The sequence below is a fragment of the Astyanax mexicanus genome, chromosome 5 (genome assembly GCF_023375975.1).
Source record: "Astyanax mexicanus isolate ESR-SI-001 chromosome 5, AstMex3_surface, whole genome shotgun sequence".
NCBI lineage: Eukaryota > Metazoa > Chordata > Actinopteri > Characiformes > Acestrorhamphidae > Astyanax > Astyanax mexicanus.
The window spans coordinates 32,334,894-32,360,334 of NC_064412.1; the positions used below are offsets into that span (position 1 = coordinate 32,334,894).

The 25,441-nt window shown below is 40.0% G+C and overlaps 1 protein-coding gene across 1 annotated transcript in view; it reads right to left on the minus strand.

Moving 5' to 3' along the window:
* Positions 1–1,938: 1,938 nt before the first annotated feature.
* Positions 1,939–25,441, minus strand: part of tab1 (TGF-beta activated kinase 1/MAP3K7 binding protein 1) — a 32,907-nt gene continuing 9,404 nt past the window's right edge. Inside the window, exons 6-11 of the mRNA XM_022675529.2 lie at positions 15,693–15,809; positions 15,363–15,474; positions 13,562–13,706; positions 11,055–11,268; positions 9,349–9,502; positions 1,939–7,188 (exon numbers count right to left, since the gene is read on the minus strand). Of these exons, the coding sequence (XP_022531250.1) occupies positions 6,969–7,188; positions 9,349–9,502; positions 11,055–11,268; positions 13,562–13,706; positions 15,363–15,474; positions 15,693–15,809 (962 nt within the window). The 3' untranslated portion in view covers positions 1,939–6,968. The remainder of the gene's footprint in view (positions 7,189–9,348; positions 9,503–11,054; positions 11,269–13,561; positions 13,707–15,362; positions 15,475–15,692; positions 15,810–25,441) is intronic.

The following is a 25,441-nucleotide window of genomic DNA, read 5'->3' on the forward strand; positions in this document are numbered from 1 at the left end:
CTTCGGCTGAATTCTTCAGCTGACAAGTGAGATGAGGTTAAGTAATACGAGTCAACCCATTGTCTAAATTATTAGCCTAAAATTCACAGGGATTTTCTTTAGAATGCTATTTACAGGCAAGGTAAGGCGGGGGGAACACACTGGAAAAACCCTTAGCTGCAGATTTGCCAGTGGAAACCACAGTATGTGTCTCAATTAAAAATTGTGTTTAGTTAATGTTGGGTTTTACAGATGACATATGAAGATTTGAAGTCTTGCAAAAGCCTTGTCATTTTGGCAACTTTACAGGAAAAGGAAAAAACATAGCTTTGAATGGAAGTCAGCAACAAAAAAGATTTTATTCAGAGCCATTTTGGAGCAACTATAACACAATGTACAGAACAACAGCTTGAGTCACGTTATATCAAACATCATAAAATTATTTGAAAAACGGCAAAAATTTGAGATACAAGGTTTTTGTTTGACAGTGACAATATGCAGCAGGGTGAAGTTAAGCTGCCCAAAGCAGAAGTAAAACTAAAGAAGGCACCCTTGACAAATCTATGAAGAAACTTTCTGCATTTGCCATAATTTTAAACCATTGACATATGAAGTGATTATCATTGATTATTTGTTTTCTCTCAATGAGCGACATTTTGTTTATTTGTTTAGTAAGAATATGTAATTGAGCATGCAGAAAAGTCAGATGTCCCAAGTCTCTTAAAAGATTTGGGAGTCTACCGCAAATCAATAACGGCTCCCTGATGCCAGCAAGTCAGATAAAATCTCCTGGAAACTAGAACAAATTTTTTATGTTTTATTACAATTTTCCTCATAATAAACATAAAAAAACAGTATAACAGGGTAGCTACATTTCCTGTTCCATCCTAAATGGTGCAACAGACAGCAGTCCTTTAAGGTGGAACAGAAAATTTAGCAACCCTGATATACTGTTTTTTTGTTGTTTTCATAAAGAAAATGGCAAAAGAACACTGAAACTATGTATTAAACTATGGCAATACAGTGGATATCGTAATTTTTAACAATGAAAATATATTTGTGGGTTTCTTTGGTTGTTTGTGCTGCACCATCTAGCCAGTGATTCACGTAGTCCTTGGTTTGGAGTGTGTCATTGAAAAATCTCTATTTGAAAGGTCATGTAGCCCTAACACTTCTCTACTCCTCCAGCCTAACAAGAATCAGCACTCCCTACCCCTAGGTGTGAACGTGTGACATCCACAAAGTGTGGTCAAATTTGTGTTAATAATTTCATTTAATATTTTTAGTAACTTAATTAAATCTGCCATGTAACGTCTACACAACAGTATTTGGGACCTGCCTGGTGTAATTTTGGTCTTCATGATGCTCTCTGCACTTTAAACAGAACTCTGAGACTATCACAGAACAGGTGCATTTATACAGAGACAGGTGGATTCTATTTATCATCATCAGTCATTTAGGTCAACATTGGATCATTCAGAGATCCTCACTGAACTTCTGCAGTGAGTTTGCTGCACTGAAAGTAAAAGGCTAAATAATATTGCACGCCCCACTTTTCACTTTTTTATTTCTAAAAAAAAAAAAAGTTTAAAATATCCAATACATTTCGTTTGACTTCATGATTGTGTCCCACTTGTTGATTCTTCAAAAAAATTACAATTTCATATCTTTATGTTTAAGGCCTGAAATGTGGCAAAATGTTGAAAAGTTCTTTTGCAAGGCACTGTATTTAAGAACTACAGATTTAAGCAACATGTGGACAGTCAGTTTTTCAAGTTGATGCATCAAAATCAGTAAAACGCACAAATGAGACACTTTGCCAGTAACCAAGACTTGACGGCTAGACTTCTGAGCCAGAACATCTCCAAGTTATCAGATGGGTCTTGTGGGGTGTTCCTGGTATGCAGTGGTTAGTATCTACCAGCAGTAGCACTCCAAAGAAGGACAACCCAATATTAGTAGCGTTCACAGCTTCTAGACTTTATTTCAGCAAGGCACTAAAAACAAGGGAATACAGAAGACACAAACAAAAACATGAAAAAAACAAAATTCCAAAAAAAAAAAAAAAAAAAAAGACGAAAAACAACTTCACGACTGTAGAACAAACCCACAGCCGTCCTATGATAAAGTGTACAGTAGAGTCATCAGCACTGCTTAACCATGTCTCTGTCTCTCTTTTCCCTCAATTCACTCACTCCGTCCTTTAAACTCAACCTGCCCTCAGTCAGAGCTCACATTCTACAGTGAAGGAAAGGAGAGAAGAGGAAGAAAAAATAAGGAAAAAGGAAGTGAGACAAAGAGAGAAAGAAGCTAAAGAGAATGAGAGGAGAAGGGTTCTGTAAATTACTTAAAAAAAAATCTCCTGTTTCCTGTTTCGTAACATTAAGTCAAACCATTTCTGGTGTTATGTAGAGTCACAGTTTTCATACAGTAAAATCTTAAAAGGTTTTGAAGATGTTTTAAAGAACCCTTGAAACTGTTACAAGCATTTACATGGTTGACTGTGTTGCCATGACTCTATATAGATCCACCATCTTTAGTTAAGAACCCTTTGTGGAATGTGACAAAAGAAAAAGTGAGAAAGACAATGAGAGAGAAAAAAGAAAGAGAGATGGATGGATGGAAAGAGAGTGAGAAAGGGGACAAAGACAAAAATGAAAATGAGAGTGAAAGATTGGAAAGAAACAAAAAAGAAAGAATTACAGAGTGAGAGAGAGACAAAAGGAATGACAGAAAGAAGGAAGAGGAACAAAAAAGAAAGACTGGCAGAGGAAGGCAGAGGTGGCAAGAGATAAAGAAAGACACTAAGAAAGACAGAGGAGAGAAAGACAAAAATAGAAGGATAGAGAAAGAATAAAAGAGCAAAAAAAAAATAAACAGAGAGGGAGAGAGAGAAAGGGGGAGATAGACAGATGTGATAAATAAAACGAGTGTAAAACAATGGGGAAAGAGGGAAAGAGACAAAAAGAGAGAGATCCAAAAAGCCATGACTCTATATAGATCCACCACCTTTAGTTAAGAACCCTTTGCGGAATGTGAAAAAAGAAAAAGTGAGAAAGACAATGAGCAAGAAAAAAGAAAGAGAGATGGATGGATGGAAAGAGAGTGAGAAAGGGGACAGAGACAGACAGAGAGTGAGAGATAGATGAAGAGAACATAAGAAAGACAGAGGGGAGAGGGAAAAAGAAAGAATGACAGTGAGGCAGAGGGGTGAGAGATAAAAAGAGACGGTAAGAAGACAGAGTGGATCGAAAGACAAAAATAGAAGACGACAAAGGGGAGAGAGAAAGAAAAAGAGGATAAACTAGAGAGTGAAAGAGGGAAATGTTGGAAAAGAAATGAAGAGAAATAATTAAGAGTAAGAGAAGGACAAAGAGAATGACAGAGGGACATGGGAGAGAGACAAAAAGAGAGAATAAGAGATTGAAGAGAGACAAAGAAAGAAAGAGCCAAAGAGAATGAGAAGGGGGGGGGGAGAGGGAGAGAGAGAGAGAGAGAGAGAGAGAGAGAGAGATAGAGCAGTGGCTGTAACTAATGCATGGAGTAGAGGAGGGAGGTTCTAAACATTATATGACATTTGTTACAAAAACTAAAGTACTGTAATCAATAAATTCAGCAAAGATGCTTTCAGAAATATCCCCTGATCCCCCCAGTGAGACTCAATCAAATCAAGCAAATAATAATACTAATAACAATAATTAGCAGACGATTTTAAATTAAGTCTTAATAATAGAGTCATTCAGACTCTTAACAGCATTAGTAGAGGATTCACTGGTAAAAAGCATGTTTTCCAATTCAAATGCAGGCAAACACGTCCCCTGACATCTGCAGAGAGCACTGCTGCCTATAAACACGTGGGTGAAAATAAAAATTCCCTTTTCAGTATTCCGTTTCTGCTGCTATGAGTCAGACCGAGGCTGCAACCGCAGCCCACAAAGTGATATTACCATGCAGACCCCCAGCAGCGGTGTTTACAGCTAACGCAGCCCCGCGCACACACCTCGACTACAAAGACGACTAGAAACTCTTCATAAACTCTGCCTTTATCATCCACTCCTCAAGGCCTTCTCAGCATTTCACAGCTCACCTGCCAATCACGCGCTGCAGTTCTCCTAGCATCTTGATTGCATTCTTACAGAAAAGTTTTTCATCACCTCACTGAGTGAAATGGGGCGTAATTGAGCTGCTTTCCTTCACAGCTACTGTTGCCAGGTTGAACAAGCTTCATGGGTTTATAAAAATCCTAGTCAATTTAATAATAACTTAATGGGAAATGTGGAGCACATAAAATGCTTTATGAGAATATTTTAATTTATTGCATGATCCAAGCTTTGTTTTGGGTTGTTACATAAGATCAGACTTTTGCAACCTTTGTTTTCAGTTGTTACATCAGATCAGACCGTTACATGCTTTGTTTTCAGTTGTTAAATCAGATCAGACTGTAACAAGCTTGGTTTTGAGATGTTTCATAAGGCCAAACTGTTACAAGCTTGGTTTTGAGTTGTTACATAAGATCAGACTGTTACAAGCTTTGGTTTGAGTTGTTAGAGCTGATCAGACTGTTACCGGCTGTTTTGATTTGCTACTGCAGATCAGACTGTTATAAGCTTGGATTTGAGATGTTTTATAAGATCAGACTGTTACAAGCTTGGTTTTGAGTTGTTGCATCAGATCAGAATGTAACAAGTTTGGCTTTCAGTTGTTAAATCAGATCAGACTGTTACAAGCTTGGATTTGAGATGTTACATGAGATCAGACTGTTACAAGCATTGTTATGAGTTGTTAAAGCAGATTAGACTGTGACAAGCTTAGTTCTGAGTTGTTACATCAGATCAGACTGTAACAAGTTTGGTTTCGAGTTGTTACATCAGATCAGTCTGCAAAAGACCTATTTAAACCTGTTTAAACTGTTACACCAGAGTTTGTTTTGAACTATTAGATGAGATCAGACTTTTACAAAAGTTGGTAGACTGGATCAGTCTTTATCAAACTTTGCATAGCAATGTTACAGGAAGATATTATTTAGACTTGTTACACCAGATCAGACTGTTGCAAGGTAAGTTTAGAGCTGCTAAACCACAATACACCATTACAATGAAACACTGCTAATTTGACCAACTTAAACAAGACAGGTTTTAAAAAAAATTGTAGCTAAAATCTAAATTCGACAGCGTCCTAATATCACAAATTTGTATGCATGCAAAATAAATATAATAAATTAAATTGATTTATAAATTATTCATTTATTATAATTCATCAAGATGTTTTTCAAATGGGATGTTCGTTTGTGAAACACTTGTTCAATCCGGCAACAGGAGCCAGAAATAAACTCATTTGTGGGCGGATTATGGTTAGATTAGTTGGTTCTGGTTGAGCAGCGTCATGCAACAGAAGCCAAAATGTAACACTGGAGTGAAGAATGTTTATTTCAGAGGTATTTTTCTTTGGGAGAAAGCAGATGCCATGAATCCAGACCATACAATCGCCTGGAAATCCACACTTCCAAATTCTAACATTTGAAAAAGTCTTTATAGATGTTTGCAGAACAGCATGCAATGGAGCTGTTGCAATCTGCTAGATTCCACTTTCATAAAACGTCTCATGCCTGTGGTCACCAAGCAGCCTCCTAGAGATCCACCTTCCTGCAGAGTTCGGTTTATAGCCTAAAGGCTAAACTGCTACACTTGGTCCATTCAATCTGAATCAGAATCAGGGCTACAATGGAGAACGAGCTAGAGTAGATGTATTGTTCTGTATTTAGGCTGTATTTGGGCTGTAAGAAAATAATTAAATTGTGTTATTGTGTTATTTTTGAAAGATTGGAGACGACTGTGGCTGATTTTGTGCCGTGTTTAAACCCCATCCACTAGATAGCAGTATTCTGATTGCATTAAAAGTATTTTTTTTTTCATTCAGATTTCATAAACATACAGGGGTTGGACAACGAAACTGAAACACCTGGTTTTTGACCACAATAATTTATTGTCCTGACGGACAGTTCTGGTGGAAACAGGAGAGTTGAGGTGCACATTGAATTCTGCAGTGATTTGAGCAGCCGTGGTTTTATGTTTTTCGAATACAAACTGGGTTAGCACCCGAACATCCCTTTCAGACAGCTTCTTCTTGCATCCACAGTTAATCCTGTTTGATGTGGGTGATCCTTCTTGGCGATATGCTGACATTACCCTGGATACCGTGGCTCTTGATATATCATAAAGACTTGCTGTTTTGGTCACAGATGCGCCAGCAAGACGTGCACCAACAATTTGTCCTCTTTTGAACTCTGGTATGTCACCCATAATGTTGTGTGCATTGCAATATTTTGAGCAAAACTGTGCTCTTCCCTGCTAATTGAACCGTCACACTCTGCTCTTACTGGTGCTTAATGTGAAATTAATGAAGATTGGCCACTAGGCTGGTCCAATTTAGCCATGAAACCTCCCACACTAAAATGACAGGTGTTTCCGTTTCATTGCCCACCACTGTATATTTTTTTATTTGACTGAAACTACACTGAAACTTGCATTATATCGCATTGCTTACAGAATCAAAATACGATGCAATAAACTGAATTATAAACACCTGTATCGTGATCTGTATTGTATCGGCAAGTTCTAGCCAATAAACAGCCATAATTAGAATAACACCAAATTTCTTATGGAAAAAATGAAGACAAGTTCACTCTACAATGCTCTATAGCTCAATTCTGGAGATCAACACACCTCATTCTGGTAACGAAGGCTTCCAGGGACATCTTAATTTCAGAACCTGGTGTGTTGGATATGACCAATGCAGGATCGTGAATCTCCAGGAATAGGACCAGCCAATCTTGCTCTATAACATTCATAACCTTATTTATTCAGATAAATCACAATATGATATATAAATTAGTTATAATCCTAGTCCTAGTTATCAGTGAAACAGAACTAAAATCTACAAGAAGGCAGACATGAAGGAGTAGAGCTGGTGACCACAACCCACCCCTCTCCTCATTGGGGTCCCAGCACACCCTGCCCTGGACCCTCGCTGTGCTCCGTCCCCCACATCCGGTAGAAGTGAGTGAAGTCCACGTATGGTGGAACGCGCCCCGTCTCGTCTGGCTGCGCTGCTTGGCAGCCCCGCTGGCGGAAAAGGCTGCCATCTCCCGAGCTGGAGCTGGAGCTCTGCGTCTGCGTGTTGGTGGACTGCAGCGTGGCTGTGGGACTCTGCCTGAGGGGTGGAGAGGACACACACATGGGGACAGGGACAGGGAGTTCACTGATTGGCTGCAAAACATCTACGTCTACTGTTAGAGGGCGAAAGGAGGCTATCAAGTTCAGGCTACAGTGTAATAGCATACATGGTTAGGGGGAGGGAGGAGGAGAGAAAGTGGAGGGGTTAATAGAAGTTGTCATAGATTAATTAATTGCTTTATAAATTATGAGGAATGTGCTCATTAACAGCATGGAGGTATTTGGGGACACGAACTTGCATAATGCTGTTCTGTTAATGGTAGTTTAAAAGAGTCTATTATAAGCAAAAATCTTAGTAAAAATATGAGATTTCTCTCTTAAGTCAACCAAGACCAGTGCTTTCTGGAGGACTGTCACTTCCTGGGAAACATCTTTCACTTTTACACTAGTAGCAGAATAAACCACACAGAACTGTTAACCTTACACAGAATGGTAGTGCCAGTTCCATTTTAAAAACAGAGAAAACCATCTTGGTTTGCCTAATCTTATCACTTTATAATGGGCCTACACTGACATATAGAGAGTTCGGTTCACAAAACTAACATACAGCTCTGGAAAAAAAAATAATTAAAGACCACTTAATAATAGTGTTTTTCCTTGATTTTACCAATTTTAAAACCTCCGGAATATAATCAAGAGGAAGATGGATGATCACAAGCCATCAAACCCAAGCTGAGCTGCTTAATTTTTTGCACCAGGAGTGGCATAAAGTTATCCAAAAGCAGTGTGTAAGACTGGTGGAGGAGAACATGCCAAGATGCATAAAAACTGTGATTAAAACAAGGGTTATTCCACCAAATATTGATTTCTGAACTCTTAAAACGTTATGAATATTGTTGTTTTCTGTGCAATATTTGATAAACATTTACCTATAAATAGTAAAATCAGAGAAACTGATTCTACAACTGAAGTGGTCTCTCAATTTTTTCAAGAGCTGTATGATAAAATGTGTATGTCAAATACACATTTTGCAAAGAAGAATGGGCAAAAATCTCAGTCTCTAGATGTGCAAAGCCTAAAACAGACATACCTTACAAGAAGTGCTGCTGTAATTACAATGGAAGGGAATACTTTTGCATGTCACATTTTTCAGATTTTAATTCAAGTAAAATTTGGAAATTGTGAATTGGAACGAAAGTGATACATGGTTATGTGATACTTTGTGTTGGTATATCTCTTTAAATCTCAATAAAATATATTTCAGTTTGTAGTTTTAAGATGACAAAATGTGAAAAAGTTCAAAGAGTATGAATACTTTTGCAAGCCACTGTATAATGTGGGTTCCAAAAGCCTGTGCTATAAACCAGCCAATATAAGCAGAGCTTATCTTATTTCTTATTTCTTTACTTTAACTCCTGTTGGCGACGCGAGCAGTCGCAGCGGGCACTTCGGAAACAACACAGAGCTTTTTTTGTTTGTATTGTTGTTAAAACCTGATATCCTATGGTTCTGGAGGAATGTAACTTTGATACGGTGTGTACCTGTACTTACATTTAATGACAATAAAAGCCTCTTGACATGATGGTGGTAAATGGCCTTTTTAAACGATATCATGTGCATTTTTAACCCCCATATAATGCACATACTTACTATTTATATATTAAACACTTAAAATAAAAAAAAATAATTAAAAAACATTGTTCATGATAATGCTATAATGCAATATATTAGGGTGCACTAACCTGCCAGTACAGATACACAAACAAAACACTTGTACATAATTATAGGCACTGAAATATTTTTTTTTTTTTTTGGTTAATGTGTATTAATTATAAAAGCACATTATGAGGTTTGGAGGGCTAAAACTGTCTCTTTTTACAGCTTAGGAAAGATGGTCTTGTCTTGTCTTGTCAAATGTCTTAAAGAAGCAAATTTGACTTATCCTTTCTGACACTCTGTCTCTTTTGATACTGCTATATTACACTATTCCATAATCTGAATAGGACTCACAAGCACAATACTGGTACTTGTGTACGCTTGGAATCAAAGAAAGAGCCATACCTGACCGCTATCACAGATTTCATTCTGGTGCCCAAATCTACAAGGCCTACAACTCATAAAATATTAATATGACCGTTAATGGAATTCTGGACTGAACCATCATGAGGAACTGTGCTGAGGTGGAAAGAACCATTACCCTGGTGTTGGTGTGCCTCCTTCCAGTGTGGAGGCGGTGTTGGTCCCATTGGTGAGCGTGCCCTGGCAGGGCATGACCAGGGAGAGGGTTACACTGGTCTTACTGGTGCTTTGGCTGTTGGAGTAGGGCACGGAGACTGGGTATATACGTCCACCTGAGAGAAAAAGAGCAAGACAGACTGATATCAGAATCAGAAGTTTATTTTATTGTTGAAATACAAAAGTCAGACTTTATTTTTTATTTGGTCGCTCATATAATATTATAAGGTTTGCAACTTTATTGTAAAGAAGGAGTTAAGACAAACCCACATTTATTACTACTTAAAATGAGTACAATTAGAATAAGGTGCAGCACATTATCTGTAGATGTTTAAACATAATTATAGAGGATTTTGAAGAATTTAGAAATCAGAAACACTTGAGTTTGAGTTTCATGGAAGAAGGGCTTGTAAAACAATGTGCTTTGGACAAACTAATCCAAAGTTGGATTATTTGGACACAGTAACAGTAGAAAAAAAACGATAGATAGCATTTGAGCCCAAGAACCTCAGACCAATTGTAAGCAAGTAATGTCATTGTAAATTGGAAATGCCACAGTTTGGGCTTACTTTGCTATAACATGGTCTGACGAGCTGTCAAGCATAGATCCCACTAAAATTGCTTTGGAGCTTGAGACCATGCAACATGACAATGACCCAAAAAAAAAAAAAAAAAAAAAAAAAATGGCTTAAAAAAAAACATTATTTTGGAATCGTCAAATCAAAGCCTTACTAAGACGCAATAAACCCCCAAACATCAGAAGAACTGAAAAAATTCTGCATAGAGGAGTAGAAAAACCCATTTTCCAATCAGTGTTCGAGACTGGTGAAGGGTTATAGGAAAAATCTAAGGGGGGAATACCAGACACAGGGTGTATCATTTTTCTCACAAGAACATTGATTATCTATTTATCACATTTTACTGACTATTTTTAAAACAAATTGATTACATAAGTTTAACTATTAAAATTATACATCTCTAGAAAAAGTTAAGAGACCACTTCAGTTTCTGAATCAGTTTCTCTGATTTTGCTATTTATAGATATATGTTTGATAAAAATTAAACTTGTTGTTTTATTTTATAAACTACAGACAACATTATTCCCAAAATCAAAATAAAAATACTGTCATTTAGAGCATGCATTTGCCAAAAATGAGAAATGGCTGAAATAACAAAAAGCTCTCAGATCTCAAATAATGCAAAGAAAACAAGTTCATATTCATAAAGTTTTAATTTCATAAATCAATATTTGGTGGAATAACCCTGGATTTAATAACAGTTTTCAGGCATCTTGGCATGTTCTCCTCCACCAGTCTTACACACTGCTTTTGGATAACTTTATTTTGCTCTTGGTGCAAATATTTAAACAGTTCAACTTGGTTTTAATGACTTGTGATCATCCATCTTCCTTTACCAGAGATTTTCAATTTGGTAAAAACAAAGAAACTCATCAAGTGGTCTCTTATTTTTTTCCAGAGCTGTATTATCTCCCTCTTTCCATTAACATATGTTTAAAGACATTGAAAAGTCATTGGGTGTCCTAATCTTTCCTCTGTGACTGAATTGTGATAGAAAATTAAAGAGTAAAATAAGTAAAAGAGTTTTACAGACCTACACAAACACATTTTCACACACAGGGAGAGACAGAGTCATAAGCAGGAGCGTTACCCTGAGTGGGCGTGAGCAAGCCGTCTGATAGAGCGTAATTAATGGTGCGGATGAGGAGGGTCATGTCCTCGTGTCGAGAGCAGTGTGGTGCTCTCTGCCTGCCGCTGGCGTAGGCGTCGTGATGAAGTCGCTTAACGCGCTCCACCACCGACTGGGCCACAGCCTCCAGACTGCTCTGCAGGGCCAGCTCTGCCGCCACCATGGCAGCCATCTCCTAAAAGAGGTGAAAGGGGGAATCATGGGAAATGCAGTTCAGCAGGAGCATTATTCAATTCTGTGACCAAGTACAGATATGCATTCTCAAAAAAAAAAAAATCCTTCTCAACAGACTGGCATCCTAAGGTGGCACTGTTTCTATGGCAACTGTGACACTTACAAATGTAAATCTTTATGCAGGCCAGGGGCATTTTAAAATAACTCACAAAAATGGGCGTAAATGTTTATTCTTTAACACTAAACTATTTAATTACTGTTTAGTGTGTTAATGAACGAGCATAATGATGCACTGAAACAGATGGAAAAACAAACCCGCTCACTCTAGATGTCAGTTTAGCTCTAAATTAGTTCATATTCTTTCCAACTCAATCAAACTTCGGTAAAGCGAGTCTGAGTGGTACAGCAATATTAGGTCTTGCCACTATGGATAACTACAGTATTACTGGTTTGAATCAAAGATAATGCTGCTTGCCATCAGCAGCTGGAGTCTGAGAGAGAGCACACTTGGTCTTGCTCTCACTGGGTGGGTCGGTGGCACTCCTTCCTCACAGTACTCCTAATGCAATGTTGGTCAGCACAGGCATCTGTTAGCTGTGGGTTCGCTGGCTACCAAGCAGTGCTTCAAAAAGAAATAGAGGCTAGTCCAAACCTGGCCTTGTGTCAAAATTGGCTGAATGGATTCATTTATAAAGGGAGTCAACAAAAATTTGGACACTTAGTGTGTATACTTATATTTGATCCTTACCTTTTATTTACTTAATACATTTTTACTGTAGAATAGATATTAATTTTTCTTACAAAAAGTGTTAATTAAAACATCTCCTCATCAGACTCTAGTATATATATATATATATATATATATATATATATATATATATATATATATATATATATATTATTATTTTTTTTATCATCATATCAACACTTGGTTTTTAGAGGAAATTAGAGGATAATCATGTTAAATCATGTAAGATGGTGATGGAATTGGGGCACTGTCTGGGTTGTCTAGGAGTCATCTGAAACCAAGCTTTGTTTATCAAATAAATCATAAGCTCTCAGGCACTACAACCCATTTACATCTCCTATTATCTTTGGGTCAGTCTGACACAATGCAGTGTTTAATGTTTCTTTAAAAAGATTAAATATCATAGTTAAGGACTTTAATTATGTCATATGTTATCAGCAAAGTTAAGTTTGAATTGCTTCACTCAGGACATGGACAACATTGTCCACACTGCAGGACACAGAAGATGAAGATAACCTGAATGTGGCCTCAAACTGTTTGCGGTTTTGTGTGGTAAGCAGTGTTTGGTAGCTCTGCTACTTACTGTATGGGCTGAAAGATACTGTTGAGAGCGTTATTACCTGGTTAGTAAGGTTAAAAGTCTTTATTCTCTTTCTTCTACAAAGTACAATGGTCTTGTATGTATTCAAACTGCTAAAGAAAAGAACCCCAGAATGGCCGAGCCTGCAGCCCTGACTGACTGCTAACAAGTGAGTGGCTGTAGCTGTGCTCCAGATCTAGAGTTCCATCTAGAGGTTAAACGTGACACTGCAGCTACTGTGACTGAGCAGCCCCAACAGTGAGCCACACAGCACTGCTGTATTCCTTAACTCACAAATATGCTCTGGTTTGGCCAATCACGTTGTTTGGCTTCATCTATTAATTACAGCTTTGGAAAAAAAGAGACCACTTCAGTTTCTGAATCAGTTCCCATGATTTTGCTCTTCATAGATATATGTTCGAGTAAAATTCTGTAAACTACAAACTTCAAATAATGCAAAGAAACCAATTTCATATTCATAAAGTTTTAAGAGCTCAGAAATCAATATTTGGTGGAATAACCCTTGTTTTAATCACAGTTTTCATGCATGTTGGCATGTTCTCCTAGGTAAAATTAAAGACACTTTCAAGAGGTGGTGTCTTTTTTTTTGTCCAGAGCTGTATAATCTGTTGGTTTGGGGTCAGACTGATCCCTAGGATAAAGGTTAGTAAATTTGTGGGGGACTAAAATAATTTTTTGGTTGGATCATAATAGATAACTAGCCATGTGTCATTTCTTATCCGGATGAATCTGACCCTTCCAGGGGGTTTGAACAGTTTTTGAAAGGAACAGTATCAGTGATTAATGTAACACCCTTCACTATTTTTATTTGATCACTACTGCAACGACTTTTCTGATGTCTGCTTTCGCATCTATTTGATTTCTTGTGTCACTCTATCGCAGCCGTAACAAAAGTAACAAAAGTCTAAGATAAGGAAGCAGTGCCTGGCGCAGGAAGGAACGCACCTGATTGGCCTGCTCAGGGCCGTGGGCAGCCTCGAGAGCCTTAATGAGGCCTTCGGACATGAGCATTAGGAAACCGGTCACACCGTCCAACGACTGGCCTCCGTGTATCTCAGGCTCCGCAATGACTGGCTTACTCTTGGCTGCACTAAAATTAAAATGTGATATAAACTATAAATGACAATAAAATGTACACATTATTATAAATCTATTTGATGCCAACAGTTTACATAAGAAACTTAAACCTTTGTCACACTGCACACATTTTCTACAGCCTTTTTACTGCTGTAGGCCAGTGGAAGAAAATGAAACGCACTATCTTTGTGCTGAATCAAAAGCCACAGCTGCCTCTGCACGGCTGCTAGACAGCAGGAAATTGGAGTTCTGTGCAGCAGGTTAATGTCATCTAGAAGGGCTTAGTGTGGTAATGCTGTGAAAGCCCAGCTGTACTGGTCAAATAGCCAAGGTGGTCAACAGACCACAAAACACACACACACACACACACAATATGAGACACAACACATTTTGGAGCTCAGTTCCAATGCATTTTCTGAATTTAACATATTGTTTTAGTTTTGCACACATTGGATTTAATGTGATTTCTTTTTCAAACTTGATTAATTAGTCACAGTAAAAACAGTAATGATGCATCAGAATGGGAACTCTATATGATATAAGCAACCTGAACAGACTAAATACCATATATATGTGTGTATGACAGGTATGTCACTGTTATCTGTTCTGTAACATTATACATATTTATGTATATAAAAATAAATGCTAACAAATTTGGCTAACACTATTGTAGAGCTCAATTAAAAAAGCTTTATGGCGACCGGAATAAATCTCTATAAACATTTATACTGGCTTATTTTCACAAGCATTAATTGTCATAACACCATCTTGGGAAAAATAAACATCACAGGCAAAAGCTGTGTTTATAAAATTGGATGTTTGTTGAAATAAGGTTTTAAATAGTAAAAGGTTATGCAGGGTTTTGTCACATTAAGCACATTAAATGTACATAACATGTACATAAACACAGATAATTAAATGAATGGAGCACCATCATCCCAAAAGGTTCATTTTTTTGGTCCTATTCGATTGGCAATATTTCTCTACACTAGCCAAAATTTCCATTATTAGGGGTGTCCACAAACTTTTGGACATATAGTATAATGTATTACAGATGTATTGCAAGACTGTATTGATTCTCAAAAACCTGGCATAGATTTTATTTAGTAGTTTAGATAGATGTGTGCTGTACTCTTCACGTCTTCAGATCCTACTGTAATTGGATGAAAAGTAAACTTTCCATTTACTTTTTTCCTTCCATATTGTGGTATTTTTATACTATAACATACATCACAATACATTGCAATATGTTGTGCTGCTAACTCCTGCACTGTGTTATATATCATGTCACCAGGTTTTTTCCAAGACAGACAGAAAAAAAGACAGACAGACAAAATCAAAGAGTTGTAAGAAAAAAGTTTGAAACTGATAAACAAAGAGAAAGGGTGAATGGAACAGAGAGATGTAGACATTCAAACAAATCAGGCATTTTACACTTCCATTGAAAAGGATCTGAAAGAACAAATTAACGGTAGAAACTGGTGGAGAGCTGAAATAACCCTTTTAGACAAACAAATGGCCCTTACAACACAAACCAAATGCATCAGTGAGACTCTGAGAACAAGGCCAAAAACCATACGTGTTCAGAGACGCAGTAATAACAGCCCTGCCAGGGTTAAAGTGTGTTATTTCAAATAAACAGACTGTTTTTGTTTAGTCTCAAACCCACCTTAACACATCAATATCTGTGTAGTTGAATTTGACCTTATAGTCTCCAATCCGCCTCAGACTGCTCTGACCTGCTATTAGCCCTGCCTGTCTCAATCGAGCAGGGTCCAGACCTGAGAGAGAGAAGGAGGGAGGAAGAGAGAGGGAGGATGAGAGAAACGAGAGAGAGAGAGAGAGAGAGAGAGAGAGAGAGAAAAAGACTTAAAACCAGAAAATAAGTAACTAAACTAAAAGGAGCAAAGGGCAGGCACACTATGTCCAATCATCCAAGCAATTTAGCTGAGTGTTTTCAAGTGTGTGTGGTTGTGTGTGTGTGTTCATGCCCGCTCACCAAGTTGGGCCAGTCTTGCAAGCTCCTCCTCGTTGTCAGTTGTGTGAGCCCGTCCGATCTGAATTACCTGGTTCTGCCGGTCACTGGTGCACTTACAGAGCAGAGCACGATTGGTGCCTGGGTGACACACACACATAGTGAAACAAACGTTATTTTACTTTTTATTTGAATTACCAAAAACGAATCATCACTGAATTTCTTACAATCCTTTTTTTTTCTGAAAGCCAAAATAAACCCATTTAAACATTGCAGACACACAAAAACTTTAATCTCCATTTTTGCCATTTTCCACTTTTGAACCTTCCAATTTTTCTTTATATGGTGTGTTTGTATGATGATGGAACAACAGAATATAATATACTGACTTCTGCTGAAAATTAAAAAGTTTTTCCCATTTTTTTGGCCTGACAGCAACAACACTGTCAACAGGCCTCACTTTCCAATATCATCCTACAAATTTCCGAAAAGGTATTCCTAATAAAAAAAAAGTCCTAAAAAAGCCTACATAAGAATGCGTATAAATCATAGAATGGTATTCAGAGATGCTCTTGTAATGATAGATTCTACCCTCCCCATTAACTGAAAAATGTTCACAAATAAAAAAACAAAACAAAAACATTGGAGAAGGTTAGAATCATTGTAAAAACCAGGTAAGAGAGTTTTCAGGGGAAAAAAATTATATAAAGACTCATGCACATTCTTTTGTGATTCTCTGTAATTTGTGGTGTTTCTTGTGAAGGTTTTTGTGTTTATTTCCACCTGTAGCCTATTTTAGAAACAGAATGGTGTAGATCAAGGTTGTGGAACTGGGTATAAAAAGACTTTGTGGAGATTATATGAGATTATTCGAGACCCTGTGTAGCACTTACCTCGAATATTAAAATAAGATGGATGCTGTTGGACCAGAACTAGGTTCGTAAAGGGCAGTTATTGATTAAATAACCATTGACCAAAAACAAATGAGAAAACACCACAGGCCAATGTTAAGTTTAGAATTGCCGGCTTTATGAAAAAAAATGTAAAATTAGGAAGTAGAATTGTATTAAGAAATAGGATCCTTCAAAACATTACATACTTAACACATGACAGACAAAATGATCACATATGGATGAAAAGAGAGTCAAACAAGAATCTGAGATTTACTCAGTTACCCTGTAAGTTAAGAAAACCCTTTTTGAATTCTTACTCTCTAGTTAACTTAACTTAGTTAGTTTCAGTAGTTTAATTAGTATCTCAATTGAGCTCTTAGTGTTCTAATATCGGTTTTTGTTTAGTTGGTTTGAAGTTATTTGATATAACTAGGTTTATTTATTTTAATTATCTATCTTTGATATTAATCAAATTAGGCCTATTTTTATTTTAACTAAATCACAAGCATTTGGTATTACCCTTTATCAGTAAGTTATTACAACCAAAAAAAAACATAGGGCATATCACTAAGTCCACATGAGAAAGTTAACACCTGTAAATGCAGTATCAATCAACCTTACAGTTAAACACATTCAAGGCATATGCATAAGCATCTAACTGTATCAATGTCCATTAAATCGAGTCCTTAGTGCTAAACAGTCCTTCAGCAAACAAAATGGAGACGGTCCTTTTTTACTCAGCAGCGCGAGCTCTCCATGCACTGCTCACGTGATCCAGAGGGAAATTAGCACTTTAATTTGAACAGCCTTACCGCGGTTGCTGAGAGACCCTGGCTCCTCGCTACAACGTCCACTCCCTCCGAATGGGAAAAAGATCGTTTCTCTCGACGCACAAACACACAGTCCCAGTCGTAGCTCCTAACTCGGGTGGCTCGCCATCTACTTTTATCACGCGCTGCGGCCGTGATGCTCCAAGCTCCACTCTTCCTCCGTGATTCTCGAGAGTAATTCAAATTAAACGCTGAACAAAACCACAGTCTATCAGCATAGACAGAAGACTAAACAACACTTAAAAAAACAAATAAATTGTGAAATCCACTTAAACCTTCTCTTTTTCTTTCCTTCTTAATGGAGCTACTCTCCAACGCAACTTCACCCGTGTGTGTTGCGTTGATTCTGCCCCGAGTCCTCTATGGAGGACGACTATCGGTGCTGTGATTGGCTGTTAGCTATGACCTTTCAACTTCAACCAATGATAAAATAATGTACCAAAACATGAAATAATGTTTTTTTTTTTTTTTTTAATACTATTTATTTATTTTATACGTTTTTTAATATCACTAACTAAATTATTAAAATTATGAATTTCTGCTTAATATTCATTCTTATTTATTAACTATTTAATAGTCAATGTCTACTTTCACCTGGGTTACACCCTCCCCTCTTAAATCTATGCAAGTCCCTTTGCATGAATAAAAGGCTTACACTACTTTTGGCTCAGGGAGTGGAGTTAACATAGATTCTAACATGGAGCTAGAAATAGCTGAACTCAAAGACTGGAATAAGTTTTGGACAATAGTTACTAAGGGATTCCCAAGCTCAGGATATGTCAGTTTTCTGGGGGGGTCTCTTTGTCTTGTAGATCTTCGCAGTTCACTCGGATTTTCATCTTCTTCTTGATCATCTTGTATTTCATCAGTCTCTGTTTCCTTCTGAGTTTCAGGTAAATTTCCAGCATCAGCTGCAACTGTTATGGTTTCTCTCCCTTCAGCAGGTTGGTCTGCTGTCTGTTCGGGTAAGTTCTCTCGTCCAGGTTGGCTATTTACAATTACAGGTTCCATGTCAGGGGTGCGCTGTGTTTCCAATGAAGGTAAGTTCTCAGGTGGGGATTGGCCAAGGTCTTCTGGGGCGCTGCAGGAAACTACAGGATCCGGACAGGCAAGTACGACCGGAGGACGGGTCTTTTCACTGGAAGGCACAGGCACAACAATTTCCTGTGTGGACCTCGTGGTTCCAACGACCGGATCCTGAAAAGAATAGACAAAATCATCTTCATCCGAGTTGGGCTCTGGGTCGACAGTGTCAAGGTTCGGATGTTGACGGGTGCTTAGCCTTCGAGGTTTAGGCACAGCAGGGGGCTCCTCGTTAGAAACGGGCAGAAACCCACAGGGTAGCAGGAGGTCCCTGTGCAGCGTTCTGAGAGGACTGTCTTTGTTCTCTGGCTTGACAGAGTAGACTGGGAGATCACCCTTTCGGCTCACAACGACATGCACAGTTTCTTCCCACTTGTCCGCTAACTTGTGCTTTCCTCGTAGGCGTACATTTCTGACAAGCACTCTATCACCCACATCCAAAATAGATTCAGTGACACGTCTGTTGAACCTCACTGTGTTCCTTCCTGCTGCTTTGGCAGCATTTGTCCTGGCAAGTTGGTAGCTCTCCCGAAGGTGGTCTTTCAGGGCTTGCACATAATGGGAGTGAGACTTCTGTTCCTTGCGGTTCAATGGAACATTGAAGACAAGATCAATGGGTAATCGGGGCTGTCGCCCAAACATGAGCTCATAGGGCGTAAACCCGGTCGTGTCATGTTTAGTGCAATTATAAGCGTGCACTAAGGGCTTTACAAAGTCTCGCCAGTGGGTCTTGTCTTCAGCTTTGAGTGTACCAAGCATGCTTAAGAGCGTACGATTAAATCTCTCAACAGGGTTGCCCCTGGGATGGTAGGGTGTTGTTCTAACTTTGTGTATGCCAGCAAGCTCACAGAGTTCTCGGATTGTCTTTGATTCGAAATCTGGGCCCTGATCGCTGTGCAGCTTTTCAGGAAACCCATAGTGGACTATAAAGCTTTCCCAAAGGCACTTGGCCACTGTTCGAGCTTTCTGATTTGGAGTTGGTATTGCCACTGCATATTTCGTAAAGTAATCCGTTATCACTAGCACATCCTTGGTGTTACTCCGATCTGCTTCGATGGAAAGAAAGTCCATGCAGACTAACTCCAGAGGTCTGGTAACTTGGATGCTCACCAAAGGTGCTGCCCTCTCTGGCAGGGCTTTACGATGAACACAGCGGCTGCAACTCTTAATCTTCTTCTCAACATCATTTGCCATCCTTGGCCAGAAGAATCTGGATCTGGTGAGGTCAAGGGTTCGGTCAAAACCTAAATGACCCATATCATCATGAAGGCTTGTCAAAACCATCGCTCTGTACTTCTCGGGCAAGACTATTTGATAGTGAGTTTCATCGCAACCCTGTCTTTTTCTGTAGAGGATGTCATCTCTCATTTCCAGCTTGTTCACCTCTCGCAGGTAGATGGGAAGGTCGGACAGCTCTCTCTTGACCGCTGGAGAGGGCGTCTCCCCAGTCTCCATCAAATGGAGGATTTCACAGATGGCAGGATCTGCTTTCTGTTGTTGTCGCAAATCTTCCTCTGATACACTGGGAATGACAGGAAAACCATCGCAGCTCTCCAAGCTTGCAGGAATAGCTGTAGCCGTCATGGCAAGAGATGTGACAAGCGGGGTGATGGGACTCCTCTCGCTGGTTCTCACAGGAGGACAGACTAGATGCTTCTCACAGACTGCACTAACCGTCTTGGTAGAGAGACGAGTAAACTCATCGGACTCAGGTAGGTGATGGTGAATGAATTGCCGGATTCGCTCCTCTTCTTTCTGAGACACCAAGTCATTGACAGGTTCAGCATGCGGACGTCGTGAGAGGCCATCGGCGTCGAGGTTCCGTTTCCCTGCTCTGTACTGGAGCTGGAATCTGAAGTTGGAGAGGGCAGACAGCCAGCGATAACTCGTTGCATCTAACTTAGCTGTGGTGAGCAGGTAAGTTAAGGGGTTGCTGTCTGTAACAACTGTAAAAGAGACACCGTACAGGTAATCTGCGAACTTTTCTGATACAGCCCACTTCAGCGCAAGGAATTCCAGTTTATGAGCTGGGTAACGGGATTCGCTCTTCGATAGGCCACGGCTGGCATATGCGATAACTCGCATGACTCCCTCCTGCTCCTGGTACAGCGCTGCCCCGAGCCCAGTTGTACTTGCATCTGTATGTAATACATACGGCAGCTTGGGGTTGGCGAATCCTAATACAGGGGCAGTAGTGAGTTTGTCAATGATTGTCTCGAATGCGGTCTGGCAAGTATCCGTCCATCTCTTTCCAAACGGCTCTCTCGGCTTGAAGTACTCACCATTGGTCTCTTTCTGCTTGTAAGTCTTTCTGAGGGGTGGGTACCCAGCAGTGAGGTCGTTAAGTGGCTTTACGATTTTTGAGTAGTTTTGGATGAAACGGCGGTAATACCCCGCGAATCCTAGAAATGAGCGTAGCTCTTTCAGGTTCATTGGGCTAGGCCAGGTCTTTAAGGCCTCAATCTTCTCGGGGTCGGTCTCGACACCGTCCTCGGACACTACATGCCCTAAGTACCGAACTGACGCCTGAAAGAATTTACATTTCTCCAAGGAGAGTTTCAACCCATACTCCTTCAAACGACTCAGGACATGAAGAAGGCGCTTCTCATGTTCTTCAATAGTGTCCGAAAACACTATCAGGTCATCCAGGAACACAAGGACTTCTTTAAGGTTGATATCTCCCATGCACCGCTCCATCAACCTTTGGAAAGTACTGGGAGCATTAGTAACCCCCTGCGGCATCCTATTAAACTCCCAGAATCCCAATGGACAAACGAAAGCTGTTTTGGGTTTGTCGGTTTCTTCTACCTCGATCTGGTAATAACCAGACTTCAGGTCCAGTACGGAGAACCACTTAGAGCCCGTGAGTGCAGAAAAGGCTTCCTCCAGGTTAGGTAGTGCGTATGCATCCTTGATGGTTCGGAGGTTTAGCTTGCGGTAATCGATGCAGAGCCTTACATCTCCGTTCTTCTTTCTAACCACTACGATGGGTGAGGAGAAGGGTGACTCAGATGCACGGATTACTCCTGCTTCACTAAGCTCTTGAAGGTGTCTCCGTACTGCGTCAAGATCTTGTGGACGTATCGGTCGAGGTCGGTGTTTAAAGGGAGTTTCATCACTCAATCTTATCTGATGTTTGACTTTATCTGTTCGACCAAAGTCTGAATCATGTAGAGCGAACACTTCGGGCATAGCATACAGCTTTTTCTCTATCCTCTCTCTCCAATCAGATGGAAGTGGAGAGCCATCAAAGTTCAAGTTCAGCTTTACACTTTTCAGGGGCTTCGGGAGGTTGGATGGTGCTAGCTTAGCAGGGCTTTGCTTGCTTGAAACTACTTCCTGCAGGGCATGAATTTCAGCTATGACACTCCTTGCTGGTATAATGATGTCATGCTTACTCTCATTGCGCAACACCACTGGTAGATTCCTTGGTGAATTGTCAGGTGAGGTGAGCAGGCAGCTTGTGGCTAGCAGGCCTCCAGGCAAGGATGATGAAGGGGGTTCGATTACAATCCACCGGTCTAGAGCTTGGCTGTTGACATGGGCTAGCCCTTCTATGACACAGCTCTGTCCAGCAAGGATGACTTTCGGTTCCTTTCCTGGTAGTCTTACTAGTCCCAATTTACTGTCTTCTCTTTGCTTGTTTCTCTGCTGCATTACTTTCAGGATAACTCTGCACCCATATGGAAGGGTCTGAAAATCGGTGTTCACGCTGCGGCAGTTCTCATACACTAAGTCCAAGGTATTGGTACCTATCAGAAATTTGGACTGTGTATTGGATCTTGTGCTCGGGACAACTAATGCAAGTGTGGACACCGCGACTTCAGATCCAAAACAGGACTTCGGAAAGGTGATGTTAATTTCAATGAAGCCTGAATAGGGTACAGTTTGACCATTCGCCGCCTCTACTTCCAACAGGTCATTCAGGGGGTGGATCTTCAAGTGAGCAAGGTTGCTTTCATAGAATGATTGTGACACCGTAGTCACTTGGGATCCGGTGTCAAGTAGGCAGCTGCAGGACTGTCCATCGATGAGTACATGAGCAGTGTATTTAGCTCCTATCAATCCTTTTGGGATTCTCGTGTCACTGGATCTTTTATGTCTGCGTCCAATGTCAGAGGTGGGACTATCATTACTCATTTCAGTTCTCATTTGCCCCACAATGAGAGCTGAGTTCAGTTTAAATGCTGAGAGAAAGCAGGGTCATTCCTGCTGTCCCAGAGAGACTGTTTCTCTTTCAGCTGTTCTTTCTTGGTGGCTACTAATAGCGGGTTTGGTTCATTTGGACACACAGTGGCAATATGTCCATCTTCGCCACACTGAAAACAATACCATGGCCTTGGTCTGTTACTAGGCCGAGGGCTAACAGCTGGGGGACTGTCTGGCAGTTTGCTCTTTGGTTGGCGCTTTACACCCGCCTTTGGTGCACTGGCCTTGGTCTTTCGTGGCGCTTGAGCTCTCCTATCTGTGAGCTGACTCTGAAGCTCAGCTACTTGTTTCTTTAATTTTGTGACGACAGCATCAGGGGAAGGCTCATTAGACTCAGCTTTCTGTGTCTTTAATCGGGCAAGTTGACTCTGCAGCTCCGTGACCAGCTTTCTCATTTCAGCGATATCATTCTGTGCTGTTGGGGGACCTTCAGCAGAGCTTGCAGCTAACAGATGGGCGTTGGCCCTTTGCTTCACAGCACCAAGATGTTTCTTCTTGCGAGATTCTTTTGCACTCTGCATATCCTCTTCCACACGAAGCTGCAACAGTAACTCTGAGAATGGAGGGGGCGTGTCTCTTTTGCGCTCAAGCTGGAGATCAGCTATCATGACATTGTCCCAGCACCCACGGCAGAACTGACGCAGTAGGTGCCTATCAACTCCATCAGCAGATACACCTCCTCTTCTCTGTGCTTTGGAAAGAACTGTCTGAAGTCTCTGTAGATACTGAGAGGGTTTCTCTCCAGAGTCTTGAAATGTACTGAGGAATACAGCAAAAAGCTCATCTCCGTCCTCGACTGTCCCGTAGGCTGACTCTAAGAGGTCGAGGTAAGCAGCTGGCAAGGCATTTGGGCCTAAAGGCTTCACCACATTAGTTGCCGGTGGCGCTAGACTGTCTAATATCTTCCTGGAGCGCTGTAAGTCAGACAGAGCTGGGTCCTTGAGAATGAGTTCAGCACTGTTCCGCCATGTATCAAAGTCTGTCTCATGACTTGGGCAGGGACATCTGCCTGAAAATTGTCTCAGTCTGAATGATGCGTTCATCAATGACACTGAAGCTTCGCTTCTCACCACATGCTCGACGACCATTCGTTGCACCTCTGGTGGATTAGTGTAGCTCATGGCAGCAAGAGGAACTTCATTCACTCTGGCAGCTCTGAATACGGTCGACTTTGTCGGGCTCTGGGAGGATTCAGCCTGCTCTATTGTCTTATCATGAAGAACATGTTCAGCTGCTCGTGGCTGAGGAATTTCGGGTGGTGGTTCTTCGCTCTGAACCTCCATATTGGATGACTCAGTGTCAGGTTCATTTGCAGGCTCTGAGCTCACAGCCGCTCCAGTTCCTCCGCATTTCAATAGCTGTTCTCGCAGGATGTCTTCATAGGATTTTCCACTTAGTCTTGCTACCTTCTGCAGTTCTCTTAGGAAACTCTGGGTGGCGCTCTCGGTCACAGTGGGGATGTACTCACTTGACAGGGCTTTGATGTGGAAGATGACTTCACTTGGGCTATTATAGCTATGGGGAAGTATTGGTTCTAGGGCGGTGACTGCAGCTCCACTATCATACTCTACAATGGCATGTTTGTGGTATGGGGAGTCAGGATCATCTATTCTAATAACTCTCCCTATATGCCCATATTTTTCCAAGAAGTCAGTGACTTCAACATCTCGCTCTGTTCCTGTTAATCCACTAATAATGACTGAGTTTGGCACTTTAACGTTTTCTCTCTCAACTATCTCCATTTTGGCCGGACTTGGTCTATTTTAGGTCTGGATGCTTAATCACATTTATCTTGATCAACAACTATTGTTATTTTAACCCAAACTGCTCCTGGCTGAGCTCGCCAAATTTATGTAGCACTTACCTCGAATATTAAAATAAGATGGATGCTGTTGGACCAGAACTAGGTTCGTAAAGGGCAGTTATTGATTAAATAACCATTGACCAAAAACAAATGAGAAAACACCACAGGCCAATGTTAAGTTTAGAATTGCCGGCTTTATGAAAAAAAATGTAAAATTAGGAAGTAGAATTGTATTAAGAAATAGGATCCTTCAAAACATTACATACTTAACACATGACAGACAAAATGATCACATATGGATGAAAAGAGAGTCAAACAAGAATCTGAGATTTACTCAGTTACCCTGTAAGTTAAGAAAACCCTTTTTGAATTCTTACTCTCTAGTTAACTTAACTTAGTTAGTTTCAGTAGTTTAATTAGTATCTCAATTGAGCTCTTAGTGTTCTAATATCGGTTTTTGTTTAGTTGGTTTGAAGTTATTTGATATAACTAGGTTTATTTATTTTAATTATCTATCTTTGATATTAATCAAATTAGGCCTATTTTTATTTTAACTAAATCACAAGCATTTGGTATTACCCTTTATCAGTAAGTTATTACAACCAAAAAAAAACATAGGGCATATCACTAAGTCCACATGAGAAAGTTAACACCTGTAAATGCAGTATCAATCAACCTTACAGTTAAACACATTCAAGGCATATGCATAAGCATCTAACTGTATCAATGTCCATTAAATCGAGTCCTTAGTGCTAAACAGTCCTTCAGCAAACAAAATGGAGACGGTCCTTTTTTACTCAGCAGCGCGAGCTCTCCATGCACTGCTCACGTGATCCAGAGGGAAATTAGCACTTTAATTTGAACAGCCTTACCGCGGTTGCTGAGAGACCCTGGCTCCTCGCTACAACGTCCACTCCCTCCGAATGGGAAAAAGATCGTTTCTCTCGACGCACA